Genomic DNA, 15,782 nt, shown 5'->3' with positions numbered 1-15,782 from the left:
AGAACCTTCTCCCTTAATTGTTTGCAGCCACAAGATTGAACAGTCTTTTTGTAATCGTGGTGTACCACAAGACTGAATAAATCCAAAGATTTGCTTTGATTGGATCTGTATCCAGTACCTGTTTGGACCTATTTACACTTGGCCAGTTCCATCTCCATGCCCAGATAAGAGTGTGGCTCTAAGACCTCCGTAAAATAAATTTACATGTAAATTTTTAAAAGTGTGGAACTTAGCCCTTCAGTGATCGGCCTAAAAGCCAGTCCAGATAAGGGCTATTGAATTTTGGATCTAAAGCAAGACCAAGGTTGCCAAACTAGGGAGCGGGAAATGATACGGGAAGCAAACTATCAATTTGAAAGCTGAAAGTGAAATATAAATAAAACATAAAGCAACATGGTAATTGAATAAGAATAGAACAAGAAGCAAATAAAACATAAAGCAACATGGTAATTGAATAAGAATAGAACAAGAAGCAAATAAAACTTAAAATAAAATTGATTATTTTTATATTTCATAAATTTTTAGTAAAAGAATTGAATTTTCGTTAAAATCTAACCACGATGGTTATCAATTTAGAGAAAATATATGAAAAGTGGGTGAAAGCGTGAGAGAAAATACATGAAAAGAAATATGAGAAAAGCATATGGGAAACATATACCATGTGTGCGGAATGCATAGAAGAAGCGTAGGGGAATTGAGATTCCCATGAAGTTTTGAAAGCGAGGAGTATCCTGCTTTCAAAGCGAGTTTTTGAGAAGCATGTTTTTCACTTACCTAATAAGCTTTCGGTAACTTTGAGAAAGACTCACCCTAGTCTATGGTCAGATCCGGAATCTAACATTAAGGATGTAAATGGTTTGGATTCACTCTTTGTAGTTGGATATCCTAGTTTATGGAAGGCTTCAAATTACACTTTAGCATCTAAATATAGGTGGATACCATCTAAAACATATTTGAACAAGGTTCTAGCACCATGCCAAATGTGGCTGAAAAAGAAATGCAAAGTAAAACAAAGCATGTCCAAAAGTGAACCAACCCCTTCACTAGTTTGCACACCTGCCCATTCTTAGTAAGGTATTGGCATAGGCTGTCCTTGTCTCTGCTGCAGATATGGCATGACAATCCCTCTTTGATTTTCTTTTATCCGAAAGGTTCTTTTGTTCTCTGGGCCTGGTGTGGTTAATACCATATTCAACTAATCGGATGTTGGCTAAATAGATTCAAATTCGGATTCGGACTGAGATGGTGAAAGGCTCATATCAGGTCTGCTTTTTTGCATGTAAACAGATTTAAATATCCATCAAATTTGAATATTTGTGGGATTCAGTAGCAAAAAATCAAAACCATATCTCCACCCAATTATAATTGGATATGGTTTTGGCTTACCAAATGCAACTAAATGGAATCAAAGTTGGTTGGATATCAGATAAAGTCTGATTCATTGACATCCCTGTCTCTGACCCATATTATAGTTACCATGTTTTTGAAATATCAAGTTATATTATACAAGTCACCATGTATATGCAAGTATCAAACTTTTACACAGAATTTGGCCCCCATAACTCTGACCAGGATCATGACTCATGCAAGCCACGTTAATGCAAGTACACCGAACGGCCATTTATCCCTGTGGTCAGTTTCCAGAATTTCTGTTTATCACATCATTATTGAAGAAGCTTTGTATCTTTGGTTGGTGATGGGAAGAACTTCACTTGTATCTGGGTTCTTCATGTTTAAGCTGCTCTTCGACAAGTTCTATTTCAGGTGGCATTTTGGAGCTAAACCAAAGGTACAAATACTTCATAACAATTGTACTTCAGACCTGTAGACATGGGACAGATCAGTGGAGCTTGAGCTCAATTCAATAGATACACCAAACTCATGTCATTTTCTTGTGTTGGCTACCGATGCTCGAGCACATGGCAACACATCAATGCGTGCTTGATCTTTGTGGCGTGTTTGGAGTTTGGTTTGACAAGTACAGTGGGCCCCAGTGTTTATATTGGAAACTCTGCATTTCCAAGGAAAGTGCCTCCACACCTCCATCCTTAGAAAAGTGTTTTCCCACCTGACCATGCGACTCTTTAGAAAAAAAAATGTGCCTTTCATAAGGAAGGTGCTTCACTTTCCTACTGCTGAAGCAAACATTCCCAAGAAGAATGTCATGCATAGGAATCAGAAATCTTAATCTATCTGTGTTTGGTATCAAACTAGACGCGACTAGGTTCCCTAGATCTTCTACAGTAGCAGTTTGTAACATTATAAAGTTTCACATGTTGGAGCTCGGGGTCTAGGATTATACCATGTTGTCATGGCCTGTGTTGGCATATTTTGAATAGGATATCTTTCCTATTCGTAGCCGGTTACTCTTGCTTTTTCTGTGTTATCTTGGATAGTTACCTCTTTTACTTTATTGGTAGCTATCCAGAAAAATTGAGTTTGTTATTTATTTGTGCTGCCTGGTAAGCAAATGCATAATCGTCATATGAGAAAGAAGTGAAAGCCGTTTTATCCGTGGATGTAGGTTGCTGAGTATGCAGTGTGCATTTTAACATGGTATCAAAGCTCCTCGTTTTTCGATCTCATATAGCCTTGATTGATCGTTGTGGCGTGTTGTTCTCTTCATTGCCTTCATCGCGTTCCTTCAAGGTATCTCTCTGATTTGTGTGCCTTATGGATACATTCTCGCAAAATCCTGTAAATGCTACAATGGTGGTTCAAGAAGCTAACCCCACCCTTAAGATCTTCCATTAAATGGAACCAATTATATCAGTTGGTCTAAGGCTGCCAACTTATTTCTCAGTGGCAAAGGAAAGTTGGGCCTTGTTACGGGGAAAAATTCGTCGTCCTGAACAGGATGACGCCCATTATGATGAATGGGAGTCTGCAAAACATTTGGTTATATCATGGCTAAATAATTCTATGGATCCTAGCATTGCTGAGGGTTTCCTTTTTCTAGAAACCGCTCAAGATATGTGAGATAGTATTCGTGATGTGTATGGTGAGCAAAATAATCTTGCTCGCATTTACCAAATTCAACAAGAAATTTCACTTCTCACTCAACAAGAAAAATTGTTTCATAATTATTTGGGGACTCTTCGAGGCCTATGGGATGAACTGGCTCAATACCGTCCCATCACCGTCGACCCTGAAATCATTAAAACTCGAATAGAGGAAGACAAAATTTTCAAACTGCTAGCAAGCCTTAAACCCGATTTTGAATCACTGAGAAGTTAGATTCTTATGATGACGCCGTTACCTCCCTTCAACACGGTGTTTTTTATTATTCAGTGTGAGGAGACTAGACGTAAAGTCATGAATTTATCCTCTCAAACCATCGAATCTACTGCTGAGAAGTTGGCATTCAAGGCATCACACACGGTGTATATGTGCAACCCCAATCCGGACTAAACTCCAACACTCCTCCATTACTTGATGAGAAGAAAAGAAGAAGAAAGAAGAGAAAAGGGAAAAAGCTTGGAACAAAAGAAGACGAAAAGAGGAGAATTGGGGTGGCATGAAATGGGCTGAAGATGCCCTTCACGCCCCCAATGCTATGTATTTATAGTAATTTTTAGGTTAAAATTATTTACTAAATAACTTCTTAAAGTTTTTCTTATTTATAAATTAATACCGAACTACTTGTATTTTGCAAAAAAGAGGGTTTAGCGCAAATTCAAGAGAAGTTTCTAAAAAATTATGAAGTGGGTTTGGGTTTAAATGGTTGCTGAACACATTAGCATTGGATCCAAGATCCACTTAATGTGTTTTTGACTGGATCATAGTCCGAATTGTCGTGGGATTCACTCAAAAACAGTAAAAACGGTCGTAACTTCCTTGTTTTAACTCCGAATTTTGCAAGATTCGAACTGTGACTTCTTTAACCCTGAAATATCATAAGCATGAATTGTAAACCAATAAAATACACTTAAATGCATGATTTTTGTAATAAAATGAATGCATAATCATGCATTATCAGTATTCGTTGGAGGCAATCTTGTATCATGGTGCAATAAGAAACAAAATATTGTTGCTCGATCGAGTGCTGAAGCAGAATACTGCTCTATGGCCCTTGGAACCTATGAACCCATCTGGATCAAGTCTCTGTTGAGAGACATGAAAAATAAAGTTGATGAAGCTATGGAGTTAAGGTACGATAATCAAGCTCATATTCACATTGGAGCCAATCCAGTATTTCATTAGAGAACAAAGCACATTGAGCTCGATTGCCACTTTGTTCGAGAGAAAATCCAGACTAAAATTATTAGAACTCCCCAAGTCAAAAGTCAAGATCAACTTGCAGATGTTTTTACTAAAGCCTTAGAAAAAGAGAAACATGTTGATAGTATAAACAAGTTGGGACAGATGGATATCTGTTCACCAACTTGAGGGGGAGATTGTTGGCGTATTTTGAATAGGATATCTTTTCTATTTGTAGCATACGGTTACTCTTGCTTTTTCTGTACTTATCTTGGATAGTTACCTCTTTTGCTTTATTGGTAGCTATCCAGAAAGATTGAGTTTGTTATTTATTTGTGCTGCCTTGTAACCAAATGCATAATCGTCATGTGAGAAAGAAGTGAAAGCCGTTTTATCCGTGGACGTAGGCAAATGCCGAACCACGTATATTTTGTTTCTCTGTATTGCTGAGTATGCAGTGTACATTTTAACAGCCTGAATGGATTGCAAAAGTTCTCTTCAATGTGGTAGTTGGGAAAATTGGCATCCTTTATTGAAGAAGGCACAATTGATTGCCATGCTATATCAGTATATAGCTAGTGGATTTCTCTTGTTGGTCAGATCTGGACATTGTATGGGGCATTTTCACATATTTGGTACAGATGAGGGATGCAAAGGGGTCAGATCCAGAATTGGGGTTTTGTTATTTTTGGCTGTTCCGACCTGATTCGGATCCAACTCTCTCATGTATTTAGCTGATCCAAATCCAATCCGTTTGCATCCCTGGCTCAGATCCAGAGATCAACGGCTACAGTCATCCTCACTCAGATCTGTACAACTAGAAAGAAGTCTTGTCCCCTAAAAAAGAATGCATCTTTTTCCATGCCCACCAATGAACTTGGTGGATGCGTATCATGGGTTTTGAACTTGTGATGCCATTCAACTTTGTGACGTTCATGAGTCGCTCCTAACCATTCGTTGGATTGTTGCTCCAGATAACAGGCAAATCACCTGTTGAAGCTCAAATAAGTCATTAAAATGAGCTTACATTATTAGCCTTGATGAAAAAAACGCGGCGAAAACTTTTCTTTAAATATTTCTGTTCTTTAAATTGATGAAAAAGCAAAATCCAATCGAATGAGTACCTTTATTTTTCTTTTTATAAGATCCGAGCTGAGTTTCGAATTAATGTCCTTGTATGTATACAAATTGAGATTTTGATGGGTCTTTTTTGTTTTTCTTTCTTAAATCTGACTTTACGGATGTGATTTACATGCTCAGTTTTAATGAGTGCCATTAATGACTTTTTAAGGCTTGAAAATTGATGGCTTAGATTTTTTTGTAAAATATTCAAGCATGCAAAAATCATATTTTTTGTTAAAAAAATGATCCAAGAGTCTATTCCTAGCAAACGGACCATGTTGAATGCATCCACATGGTTGAAGTTGCAAAAAAAACACTGAAAATAATTAATTCACACTATATATATATATATATAGAGAGAGAGACAGAGAGAGAGAGAGAGAGGTGCAAAATGATGTGCTAAATAAGTTTTTCAAGGTTTTCTGTCTTATTTGTAAATTCTGACTGTACACATGTGATCTATGTATTTGATTTTATAGGGATTAGATCGTGAAGTGTTCGATTCCAACAGGTGGGTGGGTTTTCATAAGGTTCAAAAAAATCAATGGTCCAAAACCTTTGTAAAATTTCTAGGCTCTTTTTTCATCGAAAACACATGATTCAGGTGTGGATTCCTCGGAAATCGATCATGCCCAACACAATTACGGGGTCGAAACTGTGAAAAAAAATACCAAAAGGGCAGAAAAACCCATTTAGTATGTATCAATTTTGCATATCTCTTTCTCTCTCTATATATATATACAGACCAGTAGAGCGTAGGTATTTGTGATAAGTGCTTGATGGTTTTTTTAGGTTTTTTAGTTTTATTTTTAAATTCTGACCGTACAAATGTACTTAATTTTACAGGGATTAGAAGCATTCAATTCCAACACATGGATGGGATTTTATAATGTTCAAAAAATCTTTGTAAAATTTTTAGGCTCTAAATATCAATTTTTTTTCATCGAAAACACATCATCCAGGTGTGGATTCATCGTAAATCAACCATTCCAAACACATTTATGGGATCTGAATTGGAAAAAAACACCGAAAGAACAGAAAAACCCATCAAGCAGGTATCAACTGCACCTACGCTCTACTCATATATATATATATATATATATATATATATATATATATATATATATATATATATATATATATATATATATATATATATGTGTGTGTATGAGAAAGAGAGAGAGAGAGAGAGAGGGGGTAGTAGCTGCTAACTACTTTTTTTTAGCTTACTGCCCAACTAATCGGTGAAGGGTTTCTCTTTGTTTTTCTTAAATCTGACAGTAGAGGTGTATTCTACATGTTTTTTTTTTTCGACAGAGAAAATAAGGGGTTAGGCAGACCCTGCCTGTTTATTAATAATTAACTAGAGATTAAACACCACCAACTTAAAAGGGAGGAATCTGGCTGGGATTAATAGCCATTACAGCCAAAGAAGGAGCAATAGTGTTCTGTTCTTTAGGAACCTGCCTTAATACGCAAAGAAGGTCATCTACAGGCCGTTTCAGGGGTTCCGTGGCCAAAACTCTAAGGACTTCATGCATCTCATATTTCCAACTGACTTCAATAATAAGCTGTGAGAACTTTTGGATAACATTTAAAATCCTCACCCAGCAACTGTAACCACGTTGACAGATTTGGGAATAGTCAAGCATGAAGTTTCCGTGATGATCCCGTAGAGTGGACCCAACCTGCCAAGGATATCTATATATGGGATGATCACAATCTTCACAAATGCGCTTGACGTGCTCTCTAACTGCCCTGCTACATTCTTTCTGGATTTTATTCAATGAGAACTTGCTGTTTTCAAAAAAATGATTTTTTTTTCCTTATGAACCAGAGTTTCCAGATTATGATCTGAAATGATACAAGCCATGCCTGGAATACATAGTGACAAAAGTTTTTATCTGCAATTTCTCGTTTTTCAAAAACTTATGAGAAATTGAAAAATATCCATAAATCTCACTTTTTTTTGGGCAAAATCTTGGCAATAAAAATAAATTTAAAAATATAAAAATGTTTTTTATAAGAAAAATTAATAAAATTCATTAATATCATGTTTAAATTGAAATAAATAGCTGTTTAAAACGTAAATATTGCATTTAAATCGCAGTATTTATGTTTTTTCATAAATCTTGCGATAATTTGAAATTCTTGCAAGAAATTGCCGTTTTAAACTTTCAGGCAATTTCTCGCAATATTATCGAGAGATTTTCTTAAATCTCGCGATATTTGTCACTATGCTGGAATAATATTTTAGACGGTGCGGCCCCACCTGGGGTGTTCTACAGGCTTGATTTCATAGAAATCGACTCTTAGATCGTCCTATTCGAATACTCAGGTACGTTTTTTTATAATGATTAAAAGATGGGTGGTTTAGAATTTTCTTAAACATTCAAGGCTGCTAAAAATAATATTTTTTTATCAAAAAAATATTATCTAAGTGTTGTTTCTTAATAAATGAATCATATTGAACACATCTGTATGGTCATATTTGATTTAAACATGGAAAAAACCCTTTGAAAGTCTGATTAGCAAGAAAAGTGGTTCTATCTCTCTTTCTCTATACTGATCTGTGCCCATTGCATCCTGAGGCTGTGGGTAGGTTTTTATAAGTTTTGAAAATAGAATGTAAAATTTTTATAAATATCTAAAGCATAAAAATTCATGTTTTTTTTTATATATAAAAAAAGCATGATCCTAGTGTCATTTCTTAGAAAATTGATCATACCAAAAACATCTATAGGGTAGATTTGTGATAAACAACCCGAACCCCCCAACACCAGTTTTGTAGCCACAAAAAACGGTAGTAGGGATGGCAGTGGGGCGGGGCGGGGCGGGGCAGGGAAGGGCGGGGGACAAGGTCTCCACCCCCGCCTTCATCCCCGTTTCATGTCCTCCATCCCCGGTTCAAACGGGGATAAGGCGGGAAAATGGCAGGGACGGGGCGGGGAAAAGGGTACATCCTGCCTCCATCCCCGAACAGGGATGGATTATAACCTTCGTCCCCGCCTCCATCCCCGTTTCATACCCTTCATTCCCGATCCAAACGGGGCAAACCGGAGCGGGGCCCCACTTTCCACCAGTCCACTGCCATCCCTACACGGTAGAGAGCTACTCTCTCTCTCTCTCTCTCTCTCTTATATATATATATATATATATATATAGTAGATCTGCAGATCTGACCCACCAAATGTGATCTAATGTTTGATGGAGTAGAATCTAGACTTTGGTTCATGTTTTTTTAACAGTCTGATTTTTTTAGGCATGAAAAATCAATAGCTTACAATGTACCAACTTTTCAACCCTTTAAAATCCATATTTTCATGTTGAAAAGGTGTTATAACCTTGTCCAATACATTCATAGAGTCAGATTTACTCCAAATGACCTACCTATGAGTTTCTACTAGGGTTGCAAATAGGTGGGATTCAGGTGGATTCTTGTTAGATTCAATTCAAATCCAAAATTTAAACAATGGATTCAGATCTGAATCAGATTCAAGTAGGTAAGTTTTAATCTGAATTCAAAATATATGTGGTAATATTGGATCTGAAAATAATTGAACAAAAACAAGCTATTTACATGTAAAAATGCAATTGGATCAAATTTTGATTTGGATAAATTCTAGATAGACTTAAAATGTTGACCCGAACGGCCTAAATCCTAAAGTAATCCAATTGAATAGATTTGAATCTGATTTGAATGCACATTTGGATTTTACTTAAAGGATCTATAACTGGAAAACTCGAAAAAGATACTGAACCATATCGGATTCGTTTGCAGCCCTAGTTTCAACTAGGGGATTCGCAAGTAGCCAATATTTTTCACAAATATACACATGCGTGTATTCAGCTCATCAAGGATACACGCACCTCATGAATGAAAGGTCCATTATACCCCTAAATAATTAGTCAGCAATTGCTTGCCATTTTTTGACAATGACCTAAATAGCCCTTGCTTTTCTTAAAAATGCCATCGCTAACTAAAAATCAGAAAATATAATAAGCATGACCAATTTACTATTTACTTAACACTTTTACCCTTTATTGCCTAAAAATTTAGCCACTTGATTTTTCAACCAACAACTTACAAGTAGGGATGGCAATGGACCGGGGGACAAGGTCTTCACCCTCACTCCCTCTCAAAATCAAAATCTGGACCTCCACCCCTGCCTCCATCCTCGCACGGGTTTAGATTTTAACCTCTCTTCCCGTTTCATGTCCTCCATCTCCGGTCCAAACGGTGGCGAAGCGGGGCCCCAAAATCCCCTCTGTCCATTGCCATCCCTTAGAAGGATTGGAGTCGGGGCGGGTGGAGCAAGGGCAGGGCAGGAGAAAGCATAAGTCCATCCCCACATGGGTTTTGATTTTAATCTTCATCCTTGCCTTCATCCCCTTTTCATGTCCTTCATCCCCGGTCCAAACCGGGCAAAGCGGGGTGGGGCCGTTTGCCCTGGTCCACTGCCATCATTATTTCCAAACGACAATTGACACGGTGCTTGATTTTTTCAGGCAACAATTACATCAAGCCTGGTTTATTCAACTACCGATTACACGACGAAGACATCTAATTTGTTAGGCAGCAAAAGTAAGGCTATCAAAAAAAAAAAATGGCCAAGTTTGGCATATTTTGAGTAGTCAATTGGCTATGTTTCACATATTTCTCTGGCATCGACCAATGGTGCGAGTACCATCTACGTCATTTATGGGTATCGTTTTCCAAGCAACACACTCCTCAAAACAATATTGGGGTCATGATTGGACCTTCCCATATACAGGATAGCCACTTTGGAAATTTATGGCTGCACAGAGCAGTGGTGGTTGCATTATGGTGCACCCAAAAGGCAGGTCCTGCGTTGTTATCAAAACCAGCTTCATTGCACTATCATCACATCGTTACCATCGCCCAAAACTTTTAGCCTTCACGTTCTCCTATTTATAGGGACGCACCTTAAAGCATGAAGATACCAATTTGAATCAAACTTCCAAACTTTAGGAAGGCACCAAGTTTTAATCTGCTCAGCGTGGGCAGAAATGCAGACGCTGTTTCTTCTCTTTGGTTTGTTTCTTCTGTTCGTAGCACAGGTGATGATGGTATCTGGTCAGAGAACCAAAGCGCCAGCGCTGATCGCGTTTGGTGATTCCATAGTCGATGCTGGCAACAACAACCATCTCAAGACCATCGCCAAGTGTGATTTCCCTCCCTACGGTAGGGATTTCTATGGACAATTACCCACAGGAAGGTTCTCCAATGGCAAAATTGTTAATGACATTATTGGTAATTCGAGCTTTCACTTTTACATAAACCATTCAAATATGTAAATTGGTATGCACGAGATTTTCATAGTTTTTTTTTTTCTAAAATTTTACCATACTGATGCGATCTAGATGCTTAGTTTTATAGAATTGGACTCTTAGATTATCCGATTATGATGTATAAAAAGGATTTAAAATCAATGGCTCAGAATTTTTGTAAATATTCAATCATACAAAATCACATTTTTTAATTCGACCAAGCAAATGAACCACGCCGAATTTATCTGCAGGGTTAGGTTTGCAGAAAACCCTATAAAAATCTTGGTTCATACTAGGTCACATATTTTGCTAGTTTTCATATTTCAGTTTTCCTATATACAAAGTAATTGGAATATGTAAACCAGCAAAATATATAAACTGGTATGCACTGAGATTTTCATATATATATATATATATATATATATATATATATATATATATATATATATATATATATATATAAAAGAACTAATCTGTGAACTGCGATTTTCATGGATTTTTTTTATGTATATGTATATATATTATGATGAGAAAAAATCCTCTCTCTCTCTCTCTCTCTCTCTCTCTCTCTCTCTCTATATATATATATATATATATATATATATATATATATATATATATAGAGAGAGAGAGAGAGAGAGAGAGAGAGATCATGAATTTCAAATTTTCAGTTAGTTTTTGAAGTGATGGAAGCAATTTACTAGCAGAAATGTTGAGATGGCATAAACTATCTAGGTCACGTTCAAAATTATTTCAAACAGCATAAGGAGGATCTTGGTTCTCGAAGTCGTACATATCTATATTCTTGCTGACACTAAACAGGAACGGCATAGATCAGGTGCAATCACATTATACACTTGCCGCTACACCTTACCATCCTCCATATGCTGTTAAGCCCCACAGCTGATAAAGATGGATGGCAGCCAAGTGCAGTGGCACAATCAAATTCCAACCTGTGCCATTTTTATAAACCATGTCCAATTCGCTAATGTGTTGTGGTTTTGAGGCCTGTTTGACAGATCTCACTGAATCCAGAACACCAACAAACGCAATAATAACCAACAAATTTTCTAAAAAGATGTTCAGCGTCCATCCACGGCTCTGGTAAGACCAAATCTGCACTCCTAGCCCTAGGATAGCAAAATTTTGTTCAATTTAGATTGGATTCAAAAGCAATGTAAGCCAAATTGTAAGAGTTCTGCTATGACCTGAAGCTACATCGCTACAGAAGTTTTTTTTTTTGTGTGGACTGACATGGCAAAGAAGCGAAAGCCTTGCCATACTACTACTTGCCATCCATCTTTTTGTTTCTCACAATCTGATGTGAAACATACAAGAAAGCGACACTTCTTTATGCTTTGCAGTTGCATGGTAACTCTAATGCAATCAATTCTATTGCATTGCAGCTTCGGAGGTTGGAATATCAGAAATCATTCGGGCTTATCTTGATCCTAACCTGCAAGACAGCGATCTTCTAAATGGCGTTACCTTCGCTTCGGGCGGTGCAGGATTGGATGATTTAACATCCAATTTTGTTGTAAAGCCTAAACCAAATTAAGGAGCTCTTTTTTATTCTTTATCTCGTTTTCACGTTTTGATCCGTTTATTAATTATTTGATTACAGCATGCCATTCCATTGCCTTCTCAACTGGAACTATTTAAAGAATACATGGTGAGATTAAAGGCTATAGCTGGTGAAGAGAAATCAAGCTACATCATATCTAATGCACTGTACTTGCTTGTTATTGGGAGCAATGACATTTGGGGCACCTATTTCACCATGGGATTAAGAAGGTCACAGTACGATCTTTCTTCCTATGTAGATCTCTTGGTGGCAAAAGCATCAGATTTTACCAAGGTAGTTTTTTAATAAAGAAATTGGGATCACTTCCAACAATCATATGAATTTATTTTTACATTTATTAGTTACACCATGAAAATATTTTCTTATTGAGACCTTTGTCTCTCCACTTCTTGCCTGTTTTTATTGGTGTTCTGCAGGAACTATACGCACTAGGAGGCAGAAGGCTTGTGGTTTCTGGACTGCCACCTCTAGGATGTGTCCCCTTTGTTAGAACTTTGGCAGGAGGTTTAGGCCGAGAGTGTGCAGAGATTTACAATCAAGCTTCTTTGCTGTATAATGAGAAGCTGTCAAAGGAACTCCTATCGCTGAATGAAACACTTGGTGGATCAAATATTTCATACTTAGACATATACTCCCCTGTGGTGGACTTTATTCAAAACCCTGAAAAATATGGTAACCTCATCTTTTTATTCTCTCCTTTATTCAATGTCTGGCTAGCTATATAACTTGTTTAAAGTTTCAAATTCGGGATTCAGCCTTCCTAGTGAGTATAAACAAACACCGTCTTTAAACATAGCATAATCCCAATGATCAAGATGGTTTTACTTCCTAATACTTTCAGATTTATAATTACCAATTCAAGCTTGGTCAGTAGTAGGAGTGCTTTAAAATGCAAGTAGTTCTGGATTTTAGGTTGTAACTACATGATAAGTTACAATGCTACTGAAAAAATTCAATGTTTCCTGGATTCTCAGAACATAAAGTTATTTCTGGATCATATTTGAAAATTCTTGAATTCCCTAGTACTAGTAAGCATGAAATTGGTCACGGCATTTCTGAACTGTAGTAGCAAAATATTCAGCTTATCTTGTTTTTCGGGATCAACATAGATAAACATATTCTTTTGTAGCCATATAATCAATTCATAGGGGGCAGTACTCCTTGAGTTTTACACTGTGGCCACCGACTCTGGTCCACGGTCAAGGCGACACCTCTCAGCCCGAATGGGACGCCTGAACCATAACAGTGATTTCTCCATGTTTTTGTGTAGCTGCTTAATGCACTGTGTGCTTAAGCTATTTACCCGCACTTCAAAAGCGCCACTAAATAGTCTATTTTTTTACAGGATGCACACTGAGTGTCCATCACGTAGTTTGCATGCATTTTCCTTAAGCACAGATGCATTAAGCAGCTACAACTATATATATATATATATATATATATATATATATATATATATATATATATAATCAATTCAAAGTAGCTGAAAAGGGTCAATATAATTCATATTATCTTGTTTTAGTGACAAAATGAATAATCTGGAAAATGTTGTCCATGGAACAGGCACCTAGCACCTAATGGCTTCTCTTATTCATTTTCTAAAGATTGTTATACTTGCAAGAAAACTAAGAAATCACTGATTGTAATGTGTGTTAATATTGGTACATGTTTCAGGTTTTCAGGAGACAACGCGTGGGTGTTGTGGCACTGGAGCTTTGGAAGTCGTTTTCTTGTGCGGCAGTTTGAATCCGTTCACATGTGAAGACGATTCAAAATATCTCTTCTGGGACAGTTTTCACCCCACAGAGAGAGCCTACCGTATCCTTGTTAATCAATCCCTAGACAAATTCTCCTAATGAGTATTTCATGAACCGTTCAACTTTTTTCCAATGGCTCCATAATAATGACATTGGTTTTGGTCATTTTGGCTGCCCAATTCATTGCACTCTCTCTGTAATTTTGAGTTTTTTTTTTAGCAAAGAGAAACTTAATTTATTAATTAATTAGAGAAGCAAGTAAACATATTAAGCAAAACTCGGGCTTAGGGCGATGAGGTATAGACCCCAAGCTTTACAAGAAGTACCTGATTACCAGCAAAGAGAGGGTGAATCCAGCTAAGTTCCGCCGTTGATCACATAAGAGCGACCAGGTGAAAGACGTCGCCGCGTCGGTTAGGACATGCTTAAGCAGGGACCGAGCATGCTGATGCCAAACTGCCCACCAAGCGATGAACAACCAACACCGCCACATGAAGAACCATCGGTTGACTCTAGGAGGAAGCTTCGAATGAAGTAGTAAATCTCGGGCGAAAGAAACTTCATGGATAGGTGACATATGGAGTTGCCTCCATGAAAAAGTGAATAGAAACTGGAAAAAGGGGCAGTACCAAAGTAGATGAGGGGTGGTCTCCATAGCTGCACCAACACACACTAACCATACATAGGTCACACCTAGACAATTTTTCGCGTGTAAGTACTCCATCCATGATCACCAGCCGCACAAAGAATCTAGCCCACAGAATCGAACCCCAACCCCACACACATTCACCTGGCAATAGGTCAAGTCCCATTTCACGGAATGCAAGGCATAAAGAGGAGAGGGTGTTGCGTGTTCTCGGAGAACACGCACTGTAGCTACAATGCATGTTGTTTTTTTTTTTTTTTGGGGGGGGGGGGGAGGGACATATAACCTGCCCCCCAAAAAGAGGATTCCAAGAAGGGTCAACCCAAACACAACCAGCATCATCATCATTAGATTGCACCAAGCCAGAAGCGAACTGTGGCCATATTTTACACCAATGGGACCATATGTCCGAGGAAGATCGACGTGGCCGTGCAAGGCATACTTGGCCTTAAAGTAGCCAAATCGGCCCCTTCTCAACAAATATACCACCACCACTTAGACAGCAGGGCTGAGTTTTTCAAGGAGAGAGAAGAAACCCCAAGGCCACCACGCCTGACCCTCTGCCGACCGACTAATGTGAATTTTGAATGCTCATGACATCCGGCCTATAGAAAGGAATGGATCAGTCTATCTGTATGCTTAGCAATCTTCGCAGGCTTCTTGTTGACTGACATGAAGTGAGAAGGAATGGCTGAAAGAGTGGCATTGATAAGAGCAAGCCTACCTGCTCGAGAGAGATCTTTTCCACTACCGGCATCCAATCAAAGGCGCGAATAAGCCAGTTATCAAGTGGGAGCCCCAAGTGAGAGATAGGTAGCTAGCCCACCCACATGACAACAAACAGTGGCAACTGGGTCAACATTGAAAAGAAAAACCTCATTTTTTTTGTTCATTTACGCACAACCCCATGATCAAGCAAAAAGCCCTGGGAACATAAACAATCCTGGCCATCTGCTCAATGATTGCCTCCCCAAAAGTAATGAAGAAGAAGAGTGAAGTCAAAGCCGAAAAATAATGTCAAATTTTATGAGCCCCGATGCAGGTCGAAGAACTGACCCGTTTCACCATTTAGGCTCACCGCAACTGAGGCAGAAACCACCAGCTCCTTAACCCATCTGCACCATCGAGCACCAAAACCCATATTCTGCAAAGAGATTATCATAAATGACCAAGAAACATA

The 15,782-nt window shown here is 37.9% G+C and overlaps 1 protein-coding gene across 1 annotated transcript; it reads left to right on the top strand.

Annotated features, from left to right (window-relative positions):
* The first annotated feature begins 10,353 nt into the window (after positions 1-10,353).
* LOC149817802 (GDSL esterase/lipase EXL3-like) lies at positions 10,354-14,055 on the top strand. Its single transcript, XM_089986089.1, has 5 exons — positions 10,354-10,597; positions 12,021-12,151; positions 12,239-12,472; positions 12,616-12,871; positions 13,874-14,055. The coding sequence occupies exons 1-5, from the start codon at positions 10,354-10,356 to the stop codon at positions 14,053-14,055; spliced, it is 1,047 nt and encodes a 348-aa protein (XP_089842215.1).
* The last annotated feature ends 1,727 nt before the right edge of the window (positions 14,056-15,782 follow it).

This window comes from Nuphar pumila, chromosome 13 (assembly GCF_984573655.1).
Source record: "Nuphar pumila chromosome 13, dmNupPumi1.hap1.1, whole genome shotgun sequence".
Taxonomy (NCBI): Eukaryota; Viridiplantae; Streptophyta; class Magnoliopsida; order Nymphaeales; family Nymphaeaceae; genus Nuphar; species Nuphar pumila.
Note: the sequence above shows the minus strand (reverse complement) of the source record. Positions and strands in the feature narration are given on the sequence as shown.